A 20,456-nucleotide genomic window follows, 5' to 3' on the forward strand; every position below is an offset into this window, starting at 1 on the left:
AGATACCATCCATCTCGTGCATGGTTCCTACATCTTCCCGAGTCTCCTGCCACCAGACAAACAAGTGTACACAGTTCTAGATTTAAAAGATGCCTTCTATTAACACTCATAAGCCAACCCACTTTTGTCCCTGAATTAAACATATCCCAAGGGATGATTTAAGGGCCAACTGATATGTATCAGGTTAAAACTCTCCCAGTCAGCCTTGCATACTGATCTCCTGGCTTCCCATATGTATCCAGAGAGCACCCTATTACAATATGAGGATGACTTAAACATAGCTTCATAGAGGAGAAATATAAGAAACCCACCAACTTAGAGGCACAACAGGCCCTAAAATATTAGGTGTCAGTCAAGAAGGCTCACCTCTGTGTATCCCATGCCACCTACCTGGGGGTACAGCTTAGAAGGAGGGGAGGCTCACCCAGAGCCAGTATCATTGAGCCTATGGATCCCTATGCTTAAGACAAAGAAACAGGTATGGAAATTTCTGGAGGTGGTTGGATAATTGCCACTTACTGATACCCATGTTTGAGTAGCTAGCTAAGGCATTGTATACTAGTACCAGCTGCTAAAATAGGCTGAGTCCAAGCAGGGCCTTTGGGGCTTTGAAGAAGACCCTTATCTCTGCACTGGTCCTACCTAACCCTCCTGGATGTCTCCAAGGCCTTCTGCGTAGATGTGTGTGAAGCCTAGGATATCACAAAAAGGGTTTATTTCACTCAGGCAATGGAACCATAGAAGCCAGAGGCCCACCTATGGAAAAGACTTGATCCTGTTTCTGCTGGTTGGCCAGCTTGCTTGTGTGCAGTTGCTACTATACCCACGCTAGTAAAAGAGGCTGACAAACTGATTTGGGGACAGTAACAGGTTCCTACTCACCCCACACTCTGTAAAGACCTTCTGAGGGGTACCCCAGGGGAATAGACATCTAACACCTATGTAATTCATTATCAATCAGTTCTAGACCAACCCCATATTCAGTTCTGTGAAACTATAGCCATCAACCCAGCCGACCTACTTCCAGAAGAAGATAACCCAGCACATCCCTTCCATGATTGCCTGAAAGTGACTAATCTGTGTGTCCCCACCTTACAGGCATCCTACTGAAAAAACTGAAAGAGGTACTATACTCTGTAGGAGACATTCTGTTCAAAATAGACTCAGGCATTCTGGGGCTGCAGTGGTCACCTTGGACAGAACCTTATGGACCCACTCCCTTATCAAGGTATGTTAGCACAAAGGATTGAGCTCCTGGTGTTAACCTCGGTGCTTTGCTGGGGGAAGAGAAAAAGCTATCCCCATGTACACTGATGGTCGGTATGCATTCGCCACAACCCATGTCACAGGTCCTTTTATAGGGAGAGGAAGCTCCTTATCTCAGTCCAAAAGAAAGTTAAAAACAAAGGATAAATCTTAGCCCTGCTACAGGCCACAGAGCTGCTCTTTACTGCAAAGGGCATCCAAGGGGGATCCCAGGGGGCCCAAGGAAACAGGGCAGCACATTTAGCCACCCAGAAGATAGCCCTAGTACCGGTGGGTCATTCCAGATCTGGTTACCGTGTCTGAACCCAAACTGCTCCAATGCCCAAACTATACTCAGGAAGTAAATAGATAGGCAGAACCTGTGTGCTTAAAGAGGATCCTCACCCGGAGCCTAGAGCCAGCATCGATTCTGTGATCCTTACCACCACTATACAGCGAAGGTTGTCACCCTGTGAATACACCATACCCAGCCAAAGGCGGCAATCGAGGACAAGGACAGATACAGGTCATCACCAGGTCCTCCAACTAAGGGTACTATTGACATTGCCCCATGACTGTGGCTGTCCTGTTTTCCCATCTTTGTCTTTCCGTGGGAAAGGCCCATGAACCCCCATAAGCCAAGACCCCAGGTATGGGAATTAGGAAAGGCTGCACCCGGAGAGCTTATCAGCTAATCAACCACCGAGGCCCAACCCGTCTTTCAGGGTGACTGCAAATCTTACACCTAGAGTAATCACCATAGTGAGAAGAGGCTGTAAGGCTTACTCTAACTTCCTCTGATATCCAAAGGAAATCTTCACCCGTGGACATTGTGCCCAGTGGCCCAAACTGTCTCATCTTGGTTGCCCACAGAGTACAAGCCCACTAAGGTGGCAAATCCCAAAATTCCATACTGTCCAGGAATTTCTGCAAGGGTAAAAATGCAGGAGTGAAGAGAAGCCAGCCCCTCAGTGTTCTGCATGCTAGAAGAAGTAGATCAGTTCCTGAAGCATTCTCAACCAGACGTAGGTAAAGACTACTGGCTATGCCTGGACCCTCAAACCCCATTTTATGTTGGGATGAGAACTAATCACATGGTAAGCTCCGCTCCCAGTCATGATAATCTGAAGTGGGACCAATCTGAGCTCACCCCAGGGAGCTTCCGAGGAAAGGATCTCTGGTTAATGTTATTAAGATATGCCATACGTAAGTCTTCGATGCAGATACCTGGGGCCATGTACAGCAGGTTAGCCCCAGGAGGGGTAGTCAACTATATTTCAAGACCCCAGGAACTACCTGGCTTGCTTACACTAATGGCTTAACTTGGTATGCATCTTTGGAATAGTTTCCCCTGGAGGAAACCTCACTCCTTTGTGTCCTTGTGTATGTTATAGCGCAGGTATTCATCTATAATGGAGAAGAGTGCAGGGTGCATGTGAATCTAGATTCTGGGTTTCTGCAAGCACTGTGAGCTGTCCCTATCCTCATTCCCCTGTTGTTGGGGGCAGGCAGCTTGGGCTCTGCTCAGGTGAAACTTCAGCCCTAATTGTTGGGGTGTTTAACTTCAAGGAACTCAGTGCTAAAGCAGACACGGACCTGGGCTGTCCATTTCCTGTCGTCTGGAAGCTCAGGTAGACTCATTAGCAAGGGTTGTTCCTCGGAATCTCAGAGGACTGGACTATGCCTCTTCCATGACACTGGAAGGAACTTGTTGCTTCTATGACAACTAGTTCTTGGGGGTGGTTAGAAAATGTTTAGCCATCATCAGAAGTTAAGGAAAGAGGAAAGAGATGCTACAAATCTTGATAACTGGCACCAACCCCTAGTTTCCTGGTTCCCTTTGTTAACTGATCTACTTACAGCCATGGCGGGTCCATGAATCCTTTTTCTCCTAGCCCTCACTAAAGGATTCTGCTTGCTCAACTGCCAACTTAACTATAAGAAATGGAGAGAAAGTTATTAGTGCCAAGGTAACTCTATGACTCCCTTCCTTGAGATGCCCATGGAAACTGTGGTAAATGTAATAGTTGCAAGATCTTAGCACAATGAACACCATGTTAAAGATACCATTATGACCTTAGAACCAACCAGCCACTTAGAACCTAGGCCCTAATGCCTGCCAAAATGGGAAGACCCAATCCACCAAAGACCTAGTCCTATGGTCTAGGTTTCAGGATCCAAGACCTTAAATAGACTAACTTTGGCTTCTGTAGTTTCACTTTTTACTAACTGTTCTTGATAGCCCGAGTGTGTCAACCTCGGTCTTGTGGCGTCTTGTGGTCTCGAGGTGGTCTTGTGGGTAAAGGCAAAGAACTATGAGGCTTGGGTTGGGGCTATTTAATTTGGGGGAAGATCTCCAGGAAGCATCTGGCCAGCAATGTTCCGTTAGGATTTTAGAGCATCTGACAATCCTTGGCGGAATGACCTCACTCTTAAATGAACTGCCGAACCCCAGAAATGGCAGGGATGGATGGCGGTGATCTACCTGGCCACCTCCTTTACCACTGACCTCTTTCCCAGGCACCCACTACAGACTGCAGCAAAGGATCAACTGCAGTTCCCAACACTCATCTGCGAAACCCTCAGCCACAGTGTGCTGGGCTGGAAACGATGAAGAAAGTGCACCCTTCCATGGATGATTAGCTTTAGCTGAAGAAGGGTACCTCCTGATGGCATTACTCCCCTTGTGAAAAGACACACCAGGCCTCTCTCCCCTTTTAGCACAAGAGGACACAGTCAAAAGACAGCCATCTCTGGAAGACAGCAGTATCGCTGCATAGATGCCAGGTTTCACACCGAAAGTGTGAGAAGATGAGTGTGTTTGTGGAGCTGGAAGGTGTGTGGTATCTGACCCATGGGAGTAGGAGCAACTAAGGATGCTGGGTATCCCTTTAGGCCACCTCTCATGAAAGGAATGCACCAGTGTTCTTTTCCATAGTAAATTGGATCCACTTTTTGCTGTTTAGACAGAGGTTTGCATGCAGCCTGTCTTTCGATTCTGTACTGGTATGCATGTCCCCTCCTGGAACGACCTTACCTGTCTCTCATCTATTAAGTTCCTATTCTGCCTTCCCTTGAGAAACGTGTGTGGAGTGTCTGGTGTTTGTGGGATGCTGCACTGTCTCTGGGAGAGCAAGTTCTGCTGACCCCAACTCCGTTCACATCAGGGCGACAGATGTGAAGATTGCTTTCAAAGAGAGACTATCCAAGAGGGCTTCCCCTGCAGGTGCTGTGGGGATGCACAACCGTGGGAGACCCTGGGTGGGAAAACGCAGATGGTGATTTCTCCTCCAACAGGAAGTAAGGGCTGAGCTACAACCTAAGAGTTTACTGCGAACACCAGAAAGAGAAAGAGGGAGTGTGTCAGGCTCATGGGGACCCGTGTGGCCATGTCCAGGCATTAAAAATCCTATCAGAGCTCTGTCACCTATCTGAAGTGGACCTCAAAGTGCCAACAGGGTGCATTTCCATTACAGACTTCTGGTTAGGAACTAGATGCACAAGAAGCAATGATTTATTTTTCTTCCTTACATTCTCTTTTGAAATATTAGTGATATCTTAATGTTTTGTGTTGCTATTTTCCCCCCACAGAGGAATGAAATTTATGGATCTTGAGAAAAATATCCAGAAGAAAATTGGCAGAATTATGTTTTTTCTTCCTCATTAAATTCCTCATTAATTCAGAATTGAGAACCAATGTAAACAACATATGACTAAGAATAAAAATAATTAAAACTGGGGGATGATGGATGCACCTTGAGTGTTCAACTGTGTTATAAACTATGCTACAAATCACCAGCAGCTTCCTCTGGTCTCCACGCATCTCCAGCCAGGATCCCTCGGTACGTACCTGCAGGCTCTCGACCTGGGCTGTTTAGCAGAGAAATGGTTCATACATAAACACTTAATTTTCTAAAGGCTTTTTGTCTGGGTAGCAATAAAAAACCCTTATCACTGCTACTTTAAGGAGAGGCACCCCCTGGGCCTGGAAATGTGGGCCTTCATCACCTTTAATTGTCCTGTCCAAGTAGGGAGGATTCTGGGACAAACGATGACACAACGTGACTTCAGGATCAACCAGGAAGATGGGCCAGAGGGGAAGGGTGCTGCCATGCAAGCGTAATGAATTGAGTTCGATCCCCAGAACCTCCATGATGACCCCATATACACTAACACTTAATTTACATATACATATATATAATTTAACTAATATATAAATTAATATTTAATCTAAAAACAAAATTTGGCTTGGGTATTTCAAAGTCTTCTTTGGATGTAAAACATCCCCTACGTACTCGTGCATTTGGACTCTTGCTTCCCAGCTGGTTGGAGCTGGTTTGTGTCGCTGTAGAGCCTTTGGGAGCTAAGGCCTAACTGTAGGCGTGGATCTCTGGGACACTAGCCTTGTGGTTTATACCCCGCCTTCACGTCCTCACCCATCTCTGCTTTCTGGGATGCTGAGATATGAGGAAGAAGAAGTCTCAAGATTCTGCCATGGCTATCACCATGTCTTCTCTTCACAGATCACATCCCCTCAGACGGTGAGCTAGAGCAGACCAGGAGCTCCAACTCTTAGCTGCTTCTTGTCAGGCATGTAGTCCTGGTAATGAGAAAAGCAGCCAACACCATGCCTTCCTCGCTAAGTGTCCTGTGCCTTCCTCGCTAAGTGTCCTGTGCCTTCCTCGATAACTGTGGCTCACAGCAGTTGGTGTCAGAGTTGTGAGTGTGCACTTGTATTTGTGACTTCATTCCAAATTCCACAGCTGCGGTTGTGTTCACACAACTACCTTGTGGATTCACATGTCAGCCACAAAAGAAAGGCAAGTCCTCACCTAAATAAAGGTGAGGCTCCCAGGCACGCTCTTCTCCCTGGCTTCCTCCCCAGCCATTTGATTTTTATAGCTTTTTAATAAATCCCCATCTTTGGTTTGTGTCAACCGAAGGAAGTATATGAAAAACCGAGGCTAGCCTGCTTGACCGCTCAGATCTTTTCCAATACTAAGGAGTGCATCAAACACACCAGGACTGACAAGGGGCTTCTCTCCCCACAAATCCGCAGCTTATTGGCAGTCGCTCTTTGATCCAATCCCGCTTTCATGCCTGGACTTAAAAACATAGCTTTTCTCCAACTTACCCTTCAACTCATCTTAAAATCATGCCCTTCCTAAACAGAGGCTTCCGTGTTCTGATTGCTAACCACCTTTCTGCACCCCAGGCATGGGCTTCTGCTCCCTGCTAACCTGATAAGGTAATTAACAGGAGGCCTTGGCTTTCTCATCTAGCTCTCCTCGCCAACAGTCCTCATCAATATACGGGTCTCTGCATGACTTTTAAGAGGTAGAAGGGAAGTCTGCAGCCGTGTCAGAGCGTATCTGAGGAATCAAAGTGCTTCTCCGGCCGCTTCCCTTTCCTTGAAGAGAAATTAAAAGATTCACTGTCTCCTGGCTTCCTGTCAGAACCAGAACTCAAGTTAGCTAGGCTTTTCCTTCAGTTACTTGAATCTGCACTTGACGTAAAGCTTCTGGAGTTCTAGCGTTCTTTCAAGATGAAAAAGGGACACTTAGAAATAACTTTAAAACGAGTGAAAACCTAAACAAAAGTTCCATGGACTGATGTAGACTGTTTGACCCAGGGGTAGGTGACACAAGCCTCATTCATACTGGTTCAGTACTGCAGAAGCTGGTCTCTGCCAGCCTCAAGGTGATCAAACACATGGAAAGGAAATTTTAAAAAAACAAAGCAGGTTTGCCCTTTCTATATTTAAAACAGATAAAATTACAACCACTTCCTTCTGAGGTGGGGCCTAAGGTGCTGTCATCTTCCCAGTTAACACCGCTCAATAGCCTCCCAGAAGAGGTTATTTCAAAGCAGAATCTCCTTGAGTGGTAAAAGCCAAGCTACACCCTCACTTCCTTTGACTTTTAAAATTGTTTTAGGGGTTCACTAAAAGGAAGGAAAAGTCAGTCCGAAAGTGTCAGAGGAACAAGTGATCCCTGAGAATTTGGGCAATAAGAATTTCTATCTCTGACCTGAAGATGAGGCTCTGTGCTCCTCATGCCTGACACTAACGGTCACAAACAGCTTTCTTCCAAACAATGGACAGCATTAGCATCAGAAAGCACGAGCTATGGTCCAGGTTCCAGGCCAGGGACCCAGGAGCCTGCCTGAATTTAATCAAAGTTAATGAACTTGCATTCGTCAAATTACTTGATTTACCGAGCACAAGGCTGCATAACCAGCATTCAGGGGTAAAGGCAGACGGGTAAAGGATTTAAAGCCAGCCTCTACAACACAGGGAATTCGGGCCTGTCTGGATGGTGTGGGACTCTGTCTCAAAACACACACGCAAGCAAGCAGGAAGAAAGAGAGCCAAGTCATTTGTCCAGGGCGTTTCACCACACCAGCTTAGGGGATCGGTTCTTTAAAAAGTCCCACCTCCTTTTCCATTCTTGAGATGCCTGCTGGGCCAGAGTTTAGAGGAGAGAATTCTTCCTTGGAAGTCTTCTCTGTGCTCTAGTTGAAGTGGGTTCCATGTTTGATGGCTTAGCTTGCTGCTAACAAGGACAGCCACTGTAGTCAGGGAAGGCCCTGCGTGCTTGGTGCCTAAGGTGTCTACACTGGGCAGAAATCCTTCTGTGTGCATCCTAGAATCAAGAATCCCCAAGAACATACTTCTTTGCTTCTAATTTCTGCCACATCACAGAGTAAGAAATGTGCAACATGCCAAGGAGGGACGCACCCCCTACCCCCTACACAGAGGAAGAAGCAGTGGTCCCCTCCCTTCCAACAGAAGGTGCAGTGTCCATGCATCTCTGGAATCCCTCTTGAGGTACTTTCCTTGATCAAGAGTAGGCAAAGCCATATAGGGAGCAGAGCACAAAGCTACCGCAGTGGATGCTGGGAAACAGAGCAGAGCTTAGAAATCACCCTTTACCTGAGAGGAGCGGCTTGAGATGCAATCCTGTGGTATCTCCTCCTGGATTGGCTAAGCCGGCAAGCTACAGAATGCCAGGGGAAGAAACCTTCATGCCCGGCCTCCATGACCCAACCAAACACTGGAGATCCTCCACCTTACATAGTCTAATGCATCAGCTGCTGCTGGAAGCCTGTTTCTACGCTTGGAATTCTGACTAATGGCTTATAGGGAAGTGACAGGTATAGGAGCTGCTGAAGCCAGAGGCCTGTGGAGCCTTTCTGGCCTTCCTCTCCCCTCACTCCTGTTTTAGGAGCCCAAGATCATGCCCTGAGAATGAATGAAAACCACACATTTAGAGGTGAGACGCAAGTCACAAAACTCTGCGTGTTAAAGGTTGTTTCTTCCACTCACTATGGGCCAGACAGAGGAACACTGATGAGAATTTGGGCAGCTCCCTCCACATTACTGTAGCACTGACCTCTCCCCTCCAACCCCCGCCCGTTCTCATCTGGAAAATTCCTTTCCTAATGAAAGACCAAAGTTAGAAGGTGCCAACCCACAGACCCAGCTCCCAGAGATGCAGTCCTAGCTTCCCATTCCTCCAGCTCTCTATGCCCCAAGTCCCTATCCTGTACCCTGGTCTCTACCTTCCAGTCATATCCTTTATCTTCCTAGGGGCTCTGTTACTATGGCCACTCTATCTAGTCCCAGGTACCACTTCCCAGCACCACTACTGATGTCAGAGTTCAGAGTTACATCACATTTTACTGTCCTGGGGGATACTTTTTAAACGTTCTTTATGCCCCCTCCCTCATATATTACATCACAACTGCAGTTTCCACTTCTTTCTCTCCCCCAGTCTCCCCACGCTCACCTCCCCTTTCCCTTAGATCCTCTCCTCAGAGAAGAGAAGGCTTTTAAATAATATCAACTAAATACAGCATTGCAGACTACAGTAAGACCAGGCACATATCATCAAGGCTGGATGAAGCAACCCAGTAGGAGGAAAAGGTCCCAAAGACAGACAAAAGAGTCAGAGGCACCCCTGCTCACTCTGTTAGGAATCCCACAAGAACACTGAGTGACACAATCATAACATATACGTGCAGAGGACCTAATGCAGACTCATGCAGGCTCCCTGATCTCTGTGAGCCCCCATGAGTCCTGGTCATTGATTCTGTAGGTCCTGTTCTTGTGGTGTCCTTGACCCTCTGGTTGCTCTAGTCCTTCCTCTCCCTCCTCTGCAGGACTTCTGAGGCTCCCTTAACAGTGGCCGTGGGATTCTGTATCTGCTCCCATTAGTTGCTGGATGAAATCTCTCTGGTCTCTGATGACAATTGTGCTAGGCTCCTGTCCCAGCACATCCTGCAGGTAGGACAAATTGTAGGTCGAAGGTGGCTGGGTTGGTGTCCCAGTCCCTGTACTCGAGGCCTTTCCTGGTTACAGAGAATGGCCAGTTCAGGCTCCGTGTCCCCCAGTGCTGGAAGTCATCGATAGTGTCACCCTCACAGATACCCTGGAGTTTCCATTACATTAGGTTTCCAACTCACCCTGGAAATGACCCCCAATTCTTGTCTTCTTTCCCAGTGTTCTTCCCTCACCTGATCCCTCTTGCTCCCATCTCCCCTGCCTACCATTATTCCACCTATGAAACCGATGAAAATGTTCTTTTTAAAACGAAATAAACTTCCCTGGGGAGTACAGTGTGAGGCACAGCAGCCAGGGCCCAGATCACTGCCTCATTGGTAGGTCAGTGTGATGGTTTCAGTAGATATCAGGTTCCACCTCACTATGAGTTAAATTAGCTTCTGGGGATTGGCTGGAGAGCTTCGCCACTGCATTAACGCTTGTTTCATTAGGAATATGCAGCCCAGTTTACAGAGAGCTGACTTCCAGCAGACTGGAAATGTTCCCTAGTGAAGGGACTCAGATGGGTAAAGATGCTGTCTATCTGAGTCAGCCTGCCTGGTGACCTGTGCTGCCCAATTTGCCAAACCGAGTTGAATCATCATTGGAAGACAGCCTCTTCTGAGCGGGAAACTGTCATACCTCTCGCCAAGGAATTTCAAACATTCTACCGATAAGCTCTCATTGCTGTTGTAGCAGAGGCTCTCCCTTGTGTCTAAAGATACTCAGGGATATCTCAGGAACACAAGCCAAGCCAGAACCCTAAGCCCTGTCCACCTCCCATGTAGCTCTTGTAACCATTCACCTTTAGAATCAAGTTATCAACGCCCACACCCCCAACAAAATTCAGGTTTTTTTATTCTGTCAGGGTTGGCACCTGCTCCTCACTTCTTATGAAGAAGTATGGAGTGCCACATATGTGGTCACATGCAGTGTACGAGATGACATACAGAGAGCAGGTAAGCCTGACACACTTAGATTGGGACATTATGGCCTCACGATGCACTAGGCCCACGTCGCTATGACAGCAAGAGGCTCACTGCAAATCCCTGAAATCAGGAGGCAAAATGTCCACTGAACGGAGTGCATTTCAGTGTCTTGGATCTTCATCTTGGAAAATAAAGGGTCCCCTTTGTAGCACCCCAGGGTGAGGAAGTGTATAGCTAAGGGGTTGGTCATTATAGGACACCTATCCTTTGTTGTCACCATACTTACTCACTGCTGGGGCCTCTAGTTTCACAGTTAAGTTCGGGGAAACCTTTGAATACGAACTCCCTAAAGGAAAGTCTCTTGCTGGTTTTCTCTCAGCAAAGTGAGCTCCCAGACAGATCCTTCACAGATGTCATTTGATTCATCAGAAGGCTACCTTGTGTTTTAAATGTGCCCACTCTTTGGAGTACTCTGACTATAAGAGCAGCAGCCATCCATTCAGACTGGACTCCTTGGTTTTGTGACTAGCGTGCCCACAGCAGGCCTGATGCATCCAAGATGGGCTCACCCAGAGGCTTATACCCTAGAGGAGAAGAAACAGCTAGCGCTCGATTTGAGCACTCAACCTGGGGCTTGAGTGCCGGTTCCTTCTGTCCCTAGTTAAGGAATGAATAGAGACAGTGATAAAGCCCAGGATACATCAGGGAGGCTACCGATGTCAGGATGACTCCATTTGCTACACACCATTTTACCTTCTCCATTCACTAATGTCTTTGATTAAATATATCATGCCCTTCAGAATATGAGATGCCCTTGACTTCCACCCCAGGCCCTTCAAACCTCATTCAGCAGGGAGTTCTGTCAGTTCTCAGGTATTTAGTATGTGTTATTTTGCAATTTTAACATCTTGGTAATAAGGAAGCCAGTAGGTCCTCAGAACCCCACCTTGCCCACTGTGGTTCATTGATGGCTTGTAGGATCACCTTTGCTGAAGGGAATGAGGCAGCTAGTTTCTGGACGACCAGGATGCAGGACCCATCATCATTTCCTGAGACATCCCCTCTCAGTCTTGGTGTGCTCTTTGAAAATTAAAAGGGGGCTGGGCTGACAGCTTACTTGGGCCTGAATTTAATCCCCATAACCCACGTACATTGGTGTTGTGGTATGTTTGTAATTCAGTTCTGTAGAGGCAGAAGAAAACAAATCCCTTGGTGAATCCTTGGTTAGAAAACTTGCTTCAAAAAGAAACAAAGAAGGTGGAGGTAGCTTGAGGAACAACTTTGAGATTGTCCTCACACGCACACTCACACAGGCATGTGCAGATGTACCCGTATGCCCATGTGCATACAGATGTGTACCCACACATGTATACACACAGAATGTAAAATGGAGAAGAAGTGAAAAGTTTTAAGAAATTAAGAACATTTAAACCTTGCTCTGAGGAAATGGATGTTTTCTGATTTCTGTAGCCAACACTTGTCTGTAGTCACAGGTGACTATTGTGGAAACAGCCTCTATGTATTTCCAGGTGAGGTGTTGGAACTGAAAAACTACACGCTGCATCAGACACAAAATCAATACTGCGTGATTCAGCCTCAACAGCATGTCCCAGCTCTCTCCTGCAAGAAAGTCTTGCAAGAAAGGATGCTCCAACATAATCAAATTTTTCTCTAATCAAGGGAAAGGAATGGTTTTTAGCCTTGCAATCATCAGGAAACTCAAAAGAACTCAGAGATGGTTAAAATATTGAAGCCATCCAGATCTTAATTTCATATTACAGCTTCACATGAAAGAGCTCTGTTTAATTATTTACTTCTACTTTGTGCCCCACTGGAAAGACATGGGTGTTTAATAAGTATGCTAAATACTGGTCTAGATCTGTGAAGCACAAGGATCTATAGATAGATGGATGGGTGTGTGCACTGGGTATGGAAGGGCGGATAGATGGGTGGGTAGATAGGTAAGTGGATGGGTGTGTGGTGGGTGGATAGAGGGGTGGATGAATGGCTGGATGGGTATATTGATGGGTGTATGGGTGGGTAGGTAAGTGGATATGTGGATGAATAGGTGGGTGAGTGGATTAGAGTGGAAGGATGAATGAATGAGTGGATGGATATGTAGATGGGTGCATGGATGGGCAAGTGAGTTAGTGGATGGATGGATGGACAGATGGATGATGGATAGGTGGGTAGATGGATGGATGGATAGATGGGTGGGTGGGTAGATAATGGATATATGGGTGGGTCGGTGGGTGGGTGAGTGAGTGGATGGATAAGTGGATGTATGTATGATGGATAGGTGGGTAAGTGAATGGCTGGATGGGGGCGTAGATGAGTGTGTGGATGGGTAGGTAAGTGGATAGGTGGATGAAGAGGTGAGTGAGTGGATTAGAGAATGAATGGATGGATGGATGGGTGGGTAGGTGGATGGATGGAGGGATGGATGAATGGATGAATGGGTGGATGGATGAGTGGATGGATGGATGGATGGATGGATGGGTGGGTGGATGGATGGATGGATGGAAGGATGGATGGATGGGTGGATGGATGGATGGATGGATGGATGGGTGGGTGGATGGATGGATGGATGGATGGATGGATGGATGGGTGGGTGGATGGATGGATGAATGGGTGGATGGTTGGATGGGTGGGTGGGTGGATGAATGGATGGATGGGTGGGTGGGTGGATGGATGGATGGATGAATGGGTGGATGGGTGGATGGATGGATGAGTAGATGGATGAGTAGATGGATGGATGGATGGATGGATGGATGGATGGATGGATGGGATGAGATGAGTGAGCTTCCATGAAGTGAAGAGACACCTAAGGTTAAGTAGTCAGAAGAAATGAAAGCTAAAAACTTGGTTTCTTAGGTGAGAACTTACAGGAGCCGCACAGGAGGCTGAAAGAAGTTGCAGTGAGGTTTGACCATCCTGGGAACATCCCTGCATGTCTTTAGGCACACCAGAGACTCTCCGTTACATCATCCATGGGACCATACCTGCTTCTTATTTCCGGCATTTGCCATACGGTAGTGAACAAGTGGAGGCTATGAATCGCAACCACTTTTCCCTGTTGTCTTGAAAGAGACGCATCTAGTACTTGACCAGAAAACTGCTTTGTATGCAGTGCGTGTTTCAGACACAGCCATGCTAGCCTTCATTTCAGCAGAAATAAAGAGCACTCTAATAGCTTACTTGTTTCTTGTAATCCCTTTGAATATAAATATGTTAGTGTTGTTCACACTTAAAATGTCAAGGTCATTATTATACCTTGTGAGTGATGGGTTAGAAGAAATACAAGTAAGGCTCGTGTACACAACTAAAAAGGATAAAATTCACATATTCATTGCCTATATTACATACACATATGTGTGTGTGTGTGTGTGTGTGTGTGTGTGTGTGTGTGTGTGTGTGTGTTATGCTCACCTGGAAAACAGGGATTTATTTTTTCTCAACTCATCTACATTTCTCATTTTAGAAACACATCTGTTGCACAGAGACGGGATGAGCACACATCTGAACGTATTTAACCAACAGCGCACTCTTAATGAACACCCAGCATTTAACAAGGCGCCGGTGCCAGGCCTTTCAGCTGGAGGTGACTCCTCAGCAGGAAACAAGGCCCATGAGCATCTCTGTGTGCTTCTGTGCCTAGGCCCTTGGAAGATCCATAAAGTACTTTGTCTGCAATAAGGCCTCTATGTCCCAGGGAGGAATTATTTCCAAAAGTGTTCTGATTACTCAGACTCTCCCCCACAAAGACCAGAAATGTCCAACGCCCTTGCAGCAGTGATTCAAAGAGAGTGTTTTAAAAACAGGATCAATATTCTTCAACTCTGTTCCTGGGAAGGGCGTGCCCACGATTCACCTGTCTCTGTTGTCTCTTTCCTCCGGCCCCTGCCCTTGTCGCTTCACGTTCTTCACAGTGTCAGAGACTATGTGCCCGAGGAGAAGTTCTATTCTCCCGCCGGTGAGTCTATCATTCTGTGCTTGCCTGGCCTGACTCTGAGGCTCCCTGTTCGTACGTGGACTGGAGATTCTGCCTCTGAGCAGAGGCACCCTCTGTGCACCGTTCACCCTCCAGAGCAGCAAGCATCTGTGTTTAACCACAGTGAGGAAAATCAGAGGTGCTTGGAGCCTCCTCAGTAGGAAAATCAAGCTAGCTAGGGGAAATCTAATCACAAGCTCACTGACCAGTTAGTGCTGTGTTTTAGTGCATTTCTCTCTTGGTAATTTCACATTTAGAGAATGAAATCCTGTGGCCATTGCTGTGTGGCCTAAGTTGTTCCTGAGCCCAGAGCAATATGAGGTATTTTGCACCCCACCTTCCCAACCCAGCATCACAGGGAGGACTCTAGAAAGAGACAAAGTGGGGAGAAGTAAACAACGACACAACAATTCCAGTATCTCACAAACTCAGCGACCTCAACTACAAACTGCACCAGCCTGCATTAGTGTCTTCCTCCACACACAGGTGGCTCCATTCCGGCTATGCATGGCTGATTTCACACAGGGAAGCTGTTGGCAGAACACTTGATAAGCCAGTAAGGTAGAACCCCAAGCCAGTGGCATGCTGATAGGTGTTACATAAAAGGAAAAACAGGCGGTGTTGGGAAATATGTTTAATAAGGGTGAATTTCTTTACTGGTGGGGTTCTTCTTATATACTAATGAACAAGAGAATCAACAAGGAATGCATTCCATAGCATTTCCCTCTCCTATTAGATCGGGAGAGTTACCCTTTTCCCTCAATGCTTTCACGGACCAACCTCTGGAAGAAGAGTTCTCTGGCAGGCTGGACTGTTGTCATTTTTCTTTTTTAGTATTCTTGTTATTTTAGTAAATACAATTAAGACTTAAGAGCTGGTGAGATGGCTCAGTGGGTAAAGGTGCTTGGTGCCAAGCCCTTTGGCAGAAATTTAATCTCTGGAACCCACTGGATGAAAGGAGAGAACAGATGCCAGCAAATTATCCCAGGACTTCCACACATGTGCCTGTGAACACACACACTCACACACATACACACAGACATATGCACATACACACCACACACACATATGCACACACCTGTTCATATATATACACTACACATGCACACATGTACATGCATGCATATACATGAACATACACAACACACGTACACACACACACTCCACTATGCACTCTACACATACCTGTGCAGAAGCATGCAAAATAATTAATAATAAAGAAGTAGGACATGAAATATTTTTAAAATGAGAAAAAAAATCAGACATGCCCTGTGGACAGTGGCACCAGACAGAAGAACTGGTAAGGTTGAAGACGGTTCAACTCCCCGCCCCAGCCAGACTCTACCTACCCTAGAGCACGGGACCATGACACCCCACTAAGAGTACTATGACTACCAGTCACCTAGCATGAAAATCTACAGTTCTCCATGCTAATCAGGTATGCTGCATCTTAATGAGAGTCCATCCATTGCTCATGGAGACTTCTCATCCCTTGAGTGGACTGCTTGGCCCACTTCAGTGTTTCGAGTTACATGGTTGGCCTTACTGTCTGCAGAAGCATAGTCATTGGCTACACTTCCCTCTGCACAGATGGGGGGGCCAGGAGGGAGGTGGGGAACACATGTGACCTGCTCTCCACCTTGACTTCGAGTGTGCTGGCCCAAGGGAAAGGAATGCTGCCTCACCAAGATTCAATAAGTCAACTACCTGGGACTGTGTCTGTCAAAGCACTTGAGTTTTCTTCCCTGATACAAGAGCTCCAAAACCCTGGAGATCTCCAGAGTGTTCCTCGTGTTGCATGTCGGTGAGGCGGTGCACATCCTCCACGGGGAAGCCCTTTAAGGGAAGGGGAAGTGCTGGAGACCAAGCCCTGTCACAAGTGTCCACAAATCCATCCATCAATCGCCCACAGTGGAAGGAGCACCGAACCATGCAAAGAGCTGAGTTCCGAGAGCTTTTCAGACTTCCAAGAGTAAGGAAGAGCTGCCACCCTTCCGTGTCCCCGTGTCACTGCCACTTGGATATCCCTGAGTCATCTTCCTTCTAATGATCCGATCGTGAATTGTTTTGAGAGCCATTCAAACACATCCCCAATCTAGAAGAGAAATCCCTTCTTCCCTAGTTCCTGACACAAGAGCTTCAGAACCCCATGGATTGCCAAGGTGCTGCTAGCACAAGCAGGGTCAACAGCCAGAAGCACAAGATGCTCCTATTGCAGTTGGCATCTGAAGCTTGGGACTGGGGCCTTGCATCAGGGGCGGAGTTAGTGTGGCTGGGTAGTGTGTGGATTAGATTGCACGTATTAGAGATCTGGCAGGCTTGCAAGGGGCTAGGGGGATTCATACATTTTTGTGTCGGAAAACATATAAGTTCAGAGATACAAGCTTTTCCCGTAGATGCCTCTCAGTGTCCTGTCACTTGGAGCAAGCCACTCTTTCAACTGCACACAAGACAAGGGGATGGGGTGGGGTGGTGACAGCTCAAGACCTGATCGTAATTGGGACTTGGCTCAGCAAATTAATTTCTAGTTAAGAGGATAGAGGAAAAGAGATTCCATAGCTAGAACATGGGCTGTTTGAGAAGGGCTGTTTGAGAAGGAGTGTGTAGTCACTCCTAATTAGTCATTGGAAGACCAAAATGCCTCTTAGAATAGACCAGGAGCTCACTTAAAAAAAAAGATTTGCCTGAGAAGGATCCTAAGATCCCAAGGTGAGTGAGATCAGCCTTGGAAAAATGACTATAAGAAAGAATAAGCTAAGGCACAAGCCGATGACAAAAATGTCACAGAAATACATCAGAGCATTAATTCACATGCTAATGATCTTTACTGACACAATTAACCTGAGTCTTCCCAAAGCCAGTAGGTTCTAGGTAAGGGGGATGAAGAAGCAGTTCAGTGTACACAGGGCTAACCAGTCACTGGTGGTTTAGAGAAAGAAGTGTTGGTCATTCCTTGGGCATGTTGGAGAAGGTGTTTAGCAGACTGTAGCATGTCTAGGTATCTAAGAATGCATAGGAGCCTGCCTGTTCCTGAAGATAGATTATTCCCAGCAGAGCAAATGATGAGTGAAAAGGATTGTGGGAGAAATAAGAAATGATGTCATCTAGGCAAGGCTGAAAGGGTCACAAGACAAGACAATGTGTTCGTAATGAACTCACCTGTGGGAAAGAATGAGGAACGAAACACTGGTGCTTCAGAGGGCAATACAGAGTCACACAGCAACGCACCACCAACCCTGGGCAGGCGGTCTTGGGTTGTGTGAGAAAGCAGGTCGAGCAAACCATAAGGAGCAAGCCAGTAAGCAGCACCCCTCCGTGGCCTCTGCATCAGCTCCTGCCTCCAGGTTCCTGCCCTGCTCGAGTTCCTGTCCTGACTTCCCTAAGTGATAGAAAGACTGTGACCTGAGAGTTAGAGGAAGCAACAGACCCTTTGCTCCCCCAGTTGCTTTTGCTTGTGGTGTTTAGAACTTGGCTTCTCATGTCCCACTGACGTGTGCACAGTTTCACATCTGCTATCACAGCCGTTTCACACATGTGAAGGATGGCATGTCCACAGGCCCATTCGAGGCCAATGTTCCTCTCTAGGCACTCTGGAGGACTGATCCTCACTGCTCACACACGAGTTCTCAACGGCTATGCTCTCTGGCTTGGTGAGTCTTTCACCTTTGCTTAAATGGCTTCCTGCTCCTGGCTCCCAGAGCTGTCTCTCTCACTCAAGGTCTTAGACCTGAGACTCGGCCCTGCTGGACGGTCTTTGCACATCCCCGTTCTTGTCCCCCAACCCTATAGGAAGGCATACAGGAATTCATGACAGGGGATCTGCCTGTTCTTTCCTCACTCGGTATTCCAGAGATTTCCGGTTCTCTCTCTGCACTTGTACACAGAAGAGCTATGAACATTCACACACCTGTGCAGGCTTCCTCTAGAGGAATGTCCAGGAGGAGAGGTGTTAGGTAGAGGTGAGATAATTGTTTCTGAGAGATGGGGACCAATTTGCACTCGGATCGGCAGCATATGCAAACCCCTGCTGCTCCCCACCTTCAGCGATGTGTGTCATATTTTCAGATTTGAGAATTTTTGCCAGTCTGGTGGGTATAAAATGATCTTTAATTTTCGTCTGAGTTCGCATTGGCAATGCAAATGAGGCTGAGGATCTTCTGTGTTTATTGGCTATTCCCTCTCCTCTCCGGAATGCCAGTTCAGCTTACCCTTTTTCCAATGGGTTGTTAGTCCTTTCCTTATTAATCACCTTCAGTAGGAGGGCTCTCTGCCACTCCCATTTCTAAGGACTGTCAATACCTTCTCTCTCACTGTGACTTTTTGTCTTTTTGAAAAGACACCTTTGCTTTGAGATTTTGCATTCTAAGTGAGACCTAGTCAGTTAATAAGACTGATTAAATTCAAAATAAAAAAATCAAGACATTAAGTTATTAATAAAATGACTAAAAGGCAGCATATGTAGCTTTACGGTTAGTACGCAGGGGTTTGCTTTTTTTTTTCAGAAATACATCTATAATCTCATACCAAATTAAAGATTTTTTAAAGATGATGTTTAATTAATTAGCATGTAATCACTGTCCAAGTCAACTGTGTATGGTGCACTGTTTCCATACAGACGCATTCCTCATGTATGTGTCTTTTATTTTAAGGACGCTGCCTTTTGCGTTTCTTCCAACTGAGTAGAGTTCTTCCTCCACTTCAATGACTTCACAGGCAAAATGGTGGCATCTCAAGTTCACTCTGGGGAGACCTCGAGCTCACTTCTGTGTCTTCCCTCCTTCCTGGTCCCTTAAATTCATCTGCTCGGATGCGTTTTCCTCATCGACTCTCAGACAACCACGGCTTTTTATCGGTGTGCACCCACACATGGCTATACACCGCACACACGTGCCTGTGACCCCTTCCCTCATTCAAACTCATCTGCACGTCTGCCTCCCCACAGAAATGTCCACTCTCCGTATCTTCCAACTGGCCTGAAGGTCTTTCCCTGTCAGCTCATTTGCTGTGCTGTGAGTAACCCTTAGCTCGCAGTCTGTAAGTAGCTAGGGTCCTCTTCCTGTTTTTCTCTTTTCTGAAGCTCCTCAGGCCCCAGCATCTCACCTCTTTGCAGTAAGCTGCCACCAGCTCACTAGTATCAGAGGATCCTTCTCCCTGCCCTGGGCTTCTCTGCTTCCAGCCTTGAAAGACAGGCTTCAACTAACTGTTTCTCCTCAGGGCCAGGCTCAAGTCCCAGGTGGGTCAGAGAGTCATTGTTGCAGTCTTGACGAGGAACCTGTCCGTCTCAGAAAGTGTCTTTGCAGATGGGAACACCTCTCCCATGTTAAAATGTCTTAAGGATTAACACCACCTTGTCTGGACTTTACGCTCGCCCACAGTAGAAATGCCACACGTGCAGACGTGCTTTCTTTACCATCCGATTTAATTTCTTCTCTTTCAATATTCTCTTACAACTCTGAAAAAAAAGTTTCTATTGCCTCCTGAGCCAACGGTTTAAATACTTTTACTCTTTAATTCTACCTTTGGAACCAAGACCCAGTGTCCCAATTTCTCTATTATTGATCTTAAAATAACCCGTACTTCCTTTAAATCATCAGCTTATCTCATTTGGCTCTTCCTAGTGACCTAGTAATGTCCTCAGGAACACTAGGAAATAAGAAGGGAAAAGGATCCAAGGCTGACCGTGAGCATTCTATTTACCTGGCGAGACCGCTCTCTAGGGCGTGTCTCGGCCATTGTGCACTGTGCGCGTTTTTGCAGACGTCCATTTTCAGCAAAGTGTTTAGCAAAATGGCATCTGGAAAAAATACATTAGATAAATGGCTTCTGAAGTATCGTTCTAATCTAATTATTAAAGCCAATCCATATTCATAAGTTAAGGGCTGGCAAAAATATTGCTTTGTTGCCTTTATTTTATAATAACCTTGATGTGTTCTACAGTATGCTAGCCAGATACCTTCAGGGCCCAGCA

At 46.6% G+C, this 20,456-nt stretch overlaps 2 protein-coding genes across 14 annotated transcripts in view; one reads left to right on the forward strand and one right to left on the reverse strand.

Moving 5' to 3' along the window:
* Positions 1-6,684, forward strand: part of LOC147996628 (uncharacterized) — a 29,682-nt gene extending 22,998 nt beyond the window's left edge. For 2 of the 9 annotated variants that reach the window (XR_015672714.1, XR_015672704.1), the window contains exons 3-5: positions 1,099-1,228; positions 4,837-5,087; positions 5,769-6,180. Coding sequence is in view for 4 of the 9 variants with exons in the window: in XM_087638336.1 (XP_087494462.1) it covers positions 1,099-1,228; positions 3,766-3,859 (224 nt within the window). In the remaining 5 variants the exon portion in view is untranslated. Of the gene's footprint in view, positions 1-1,098; positions 1,229-3,765; positions 5,088-5,768 lie in introns of those variants that run through there. The other 7 variants (XR_015672711.1, XM_087638339.1, XM_087638336.1 and 4 more) reach the window with 5 other exon arrangements.
* St6galnac3 (ST6 N-acetylgalactosaminide alpha-2,6-sialyltransferase 3) overlaps positions 1-20,456 on the reverse strand; it is a 519,650-nt gene that overhangs the window by 19,461 nt on the left and 479,733 nt on the right.

The sequence above is a fragment of the Rattus norvegicus genome, chromosome 2 (genome assembly GCF_021556685.1).
Source record: "Rattus norvegicus strain SHRSP/BbbUtx chromosome 2, alternate assembly SHRSP_T2T, whole genome shotgun sequence".
In the NCBI taxonomy this organism is placed as follows: Eukaryota; Metazoa; Chordata; class Mammalia; order Rodentia; family Muridae; genus Rattus; species Rattus norvegicus.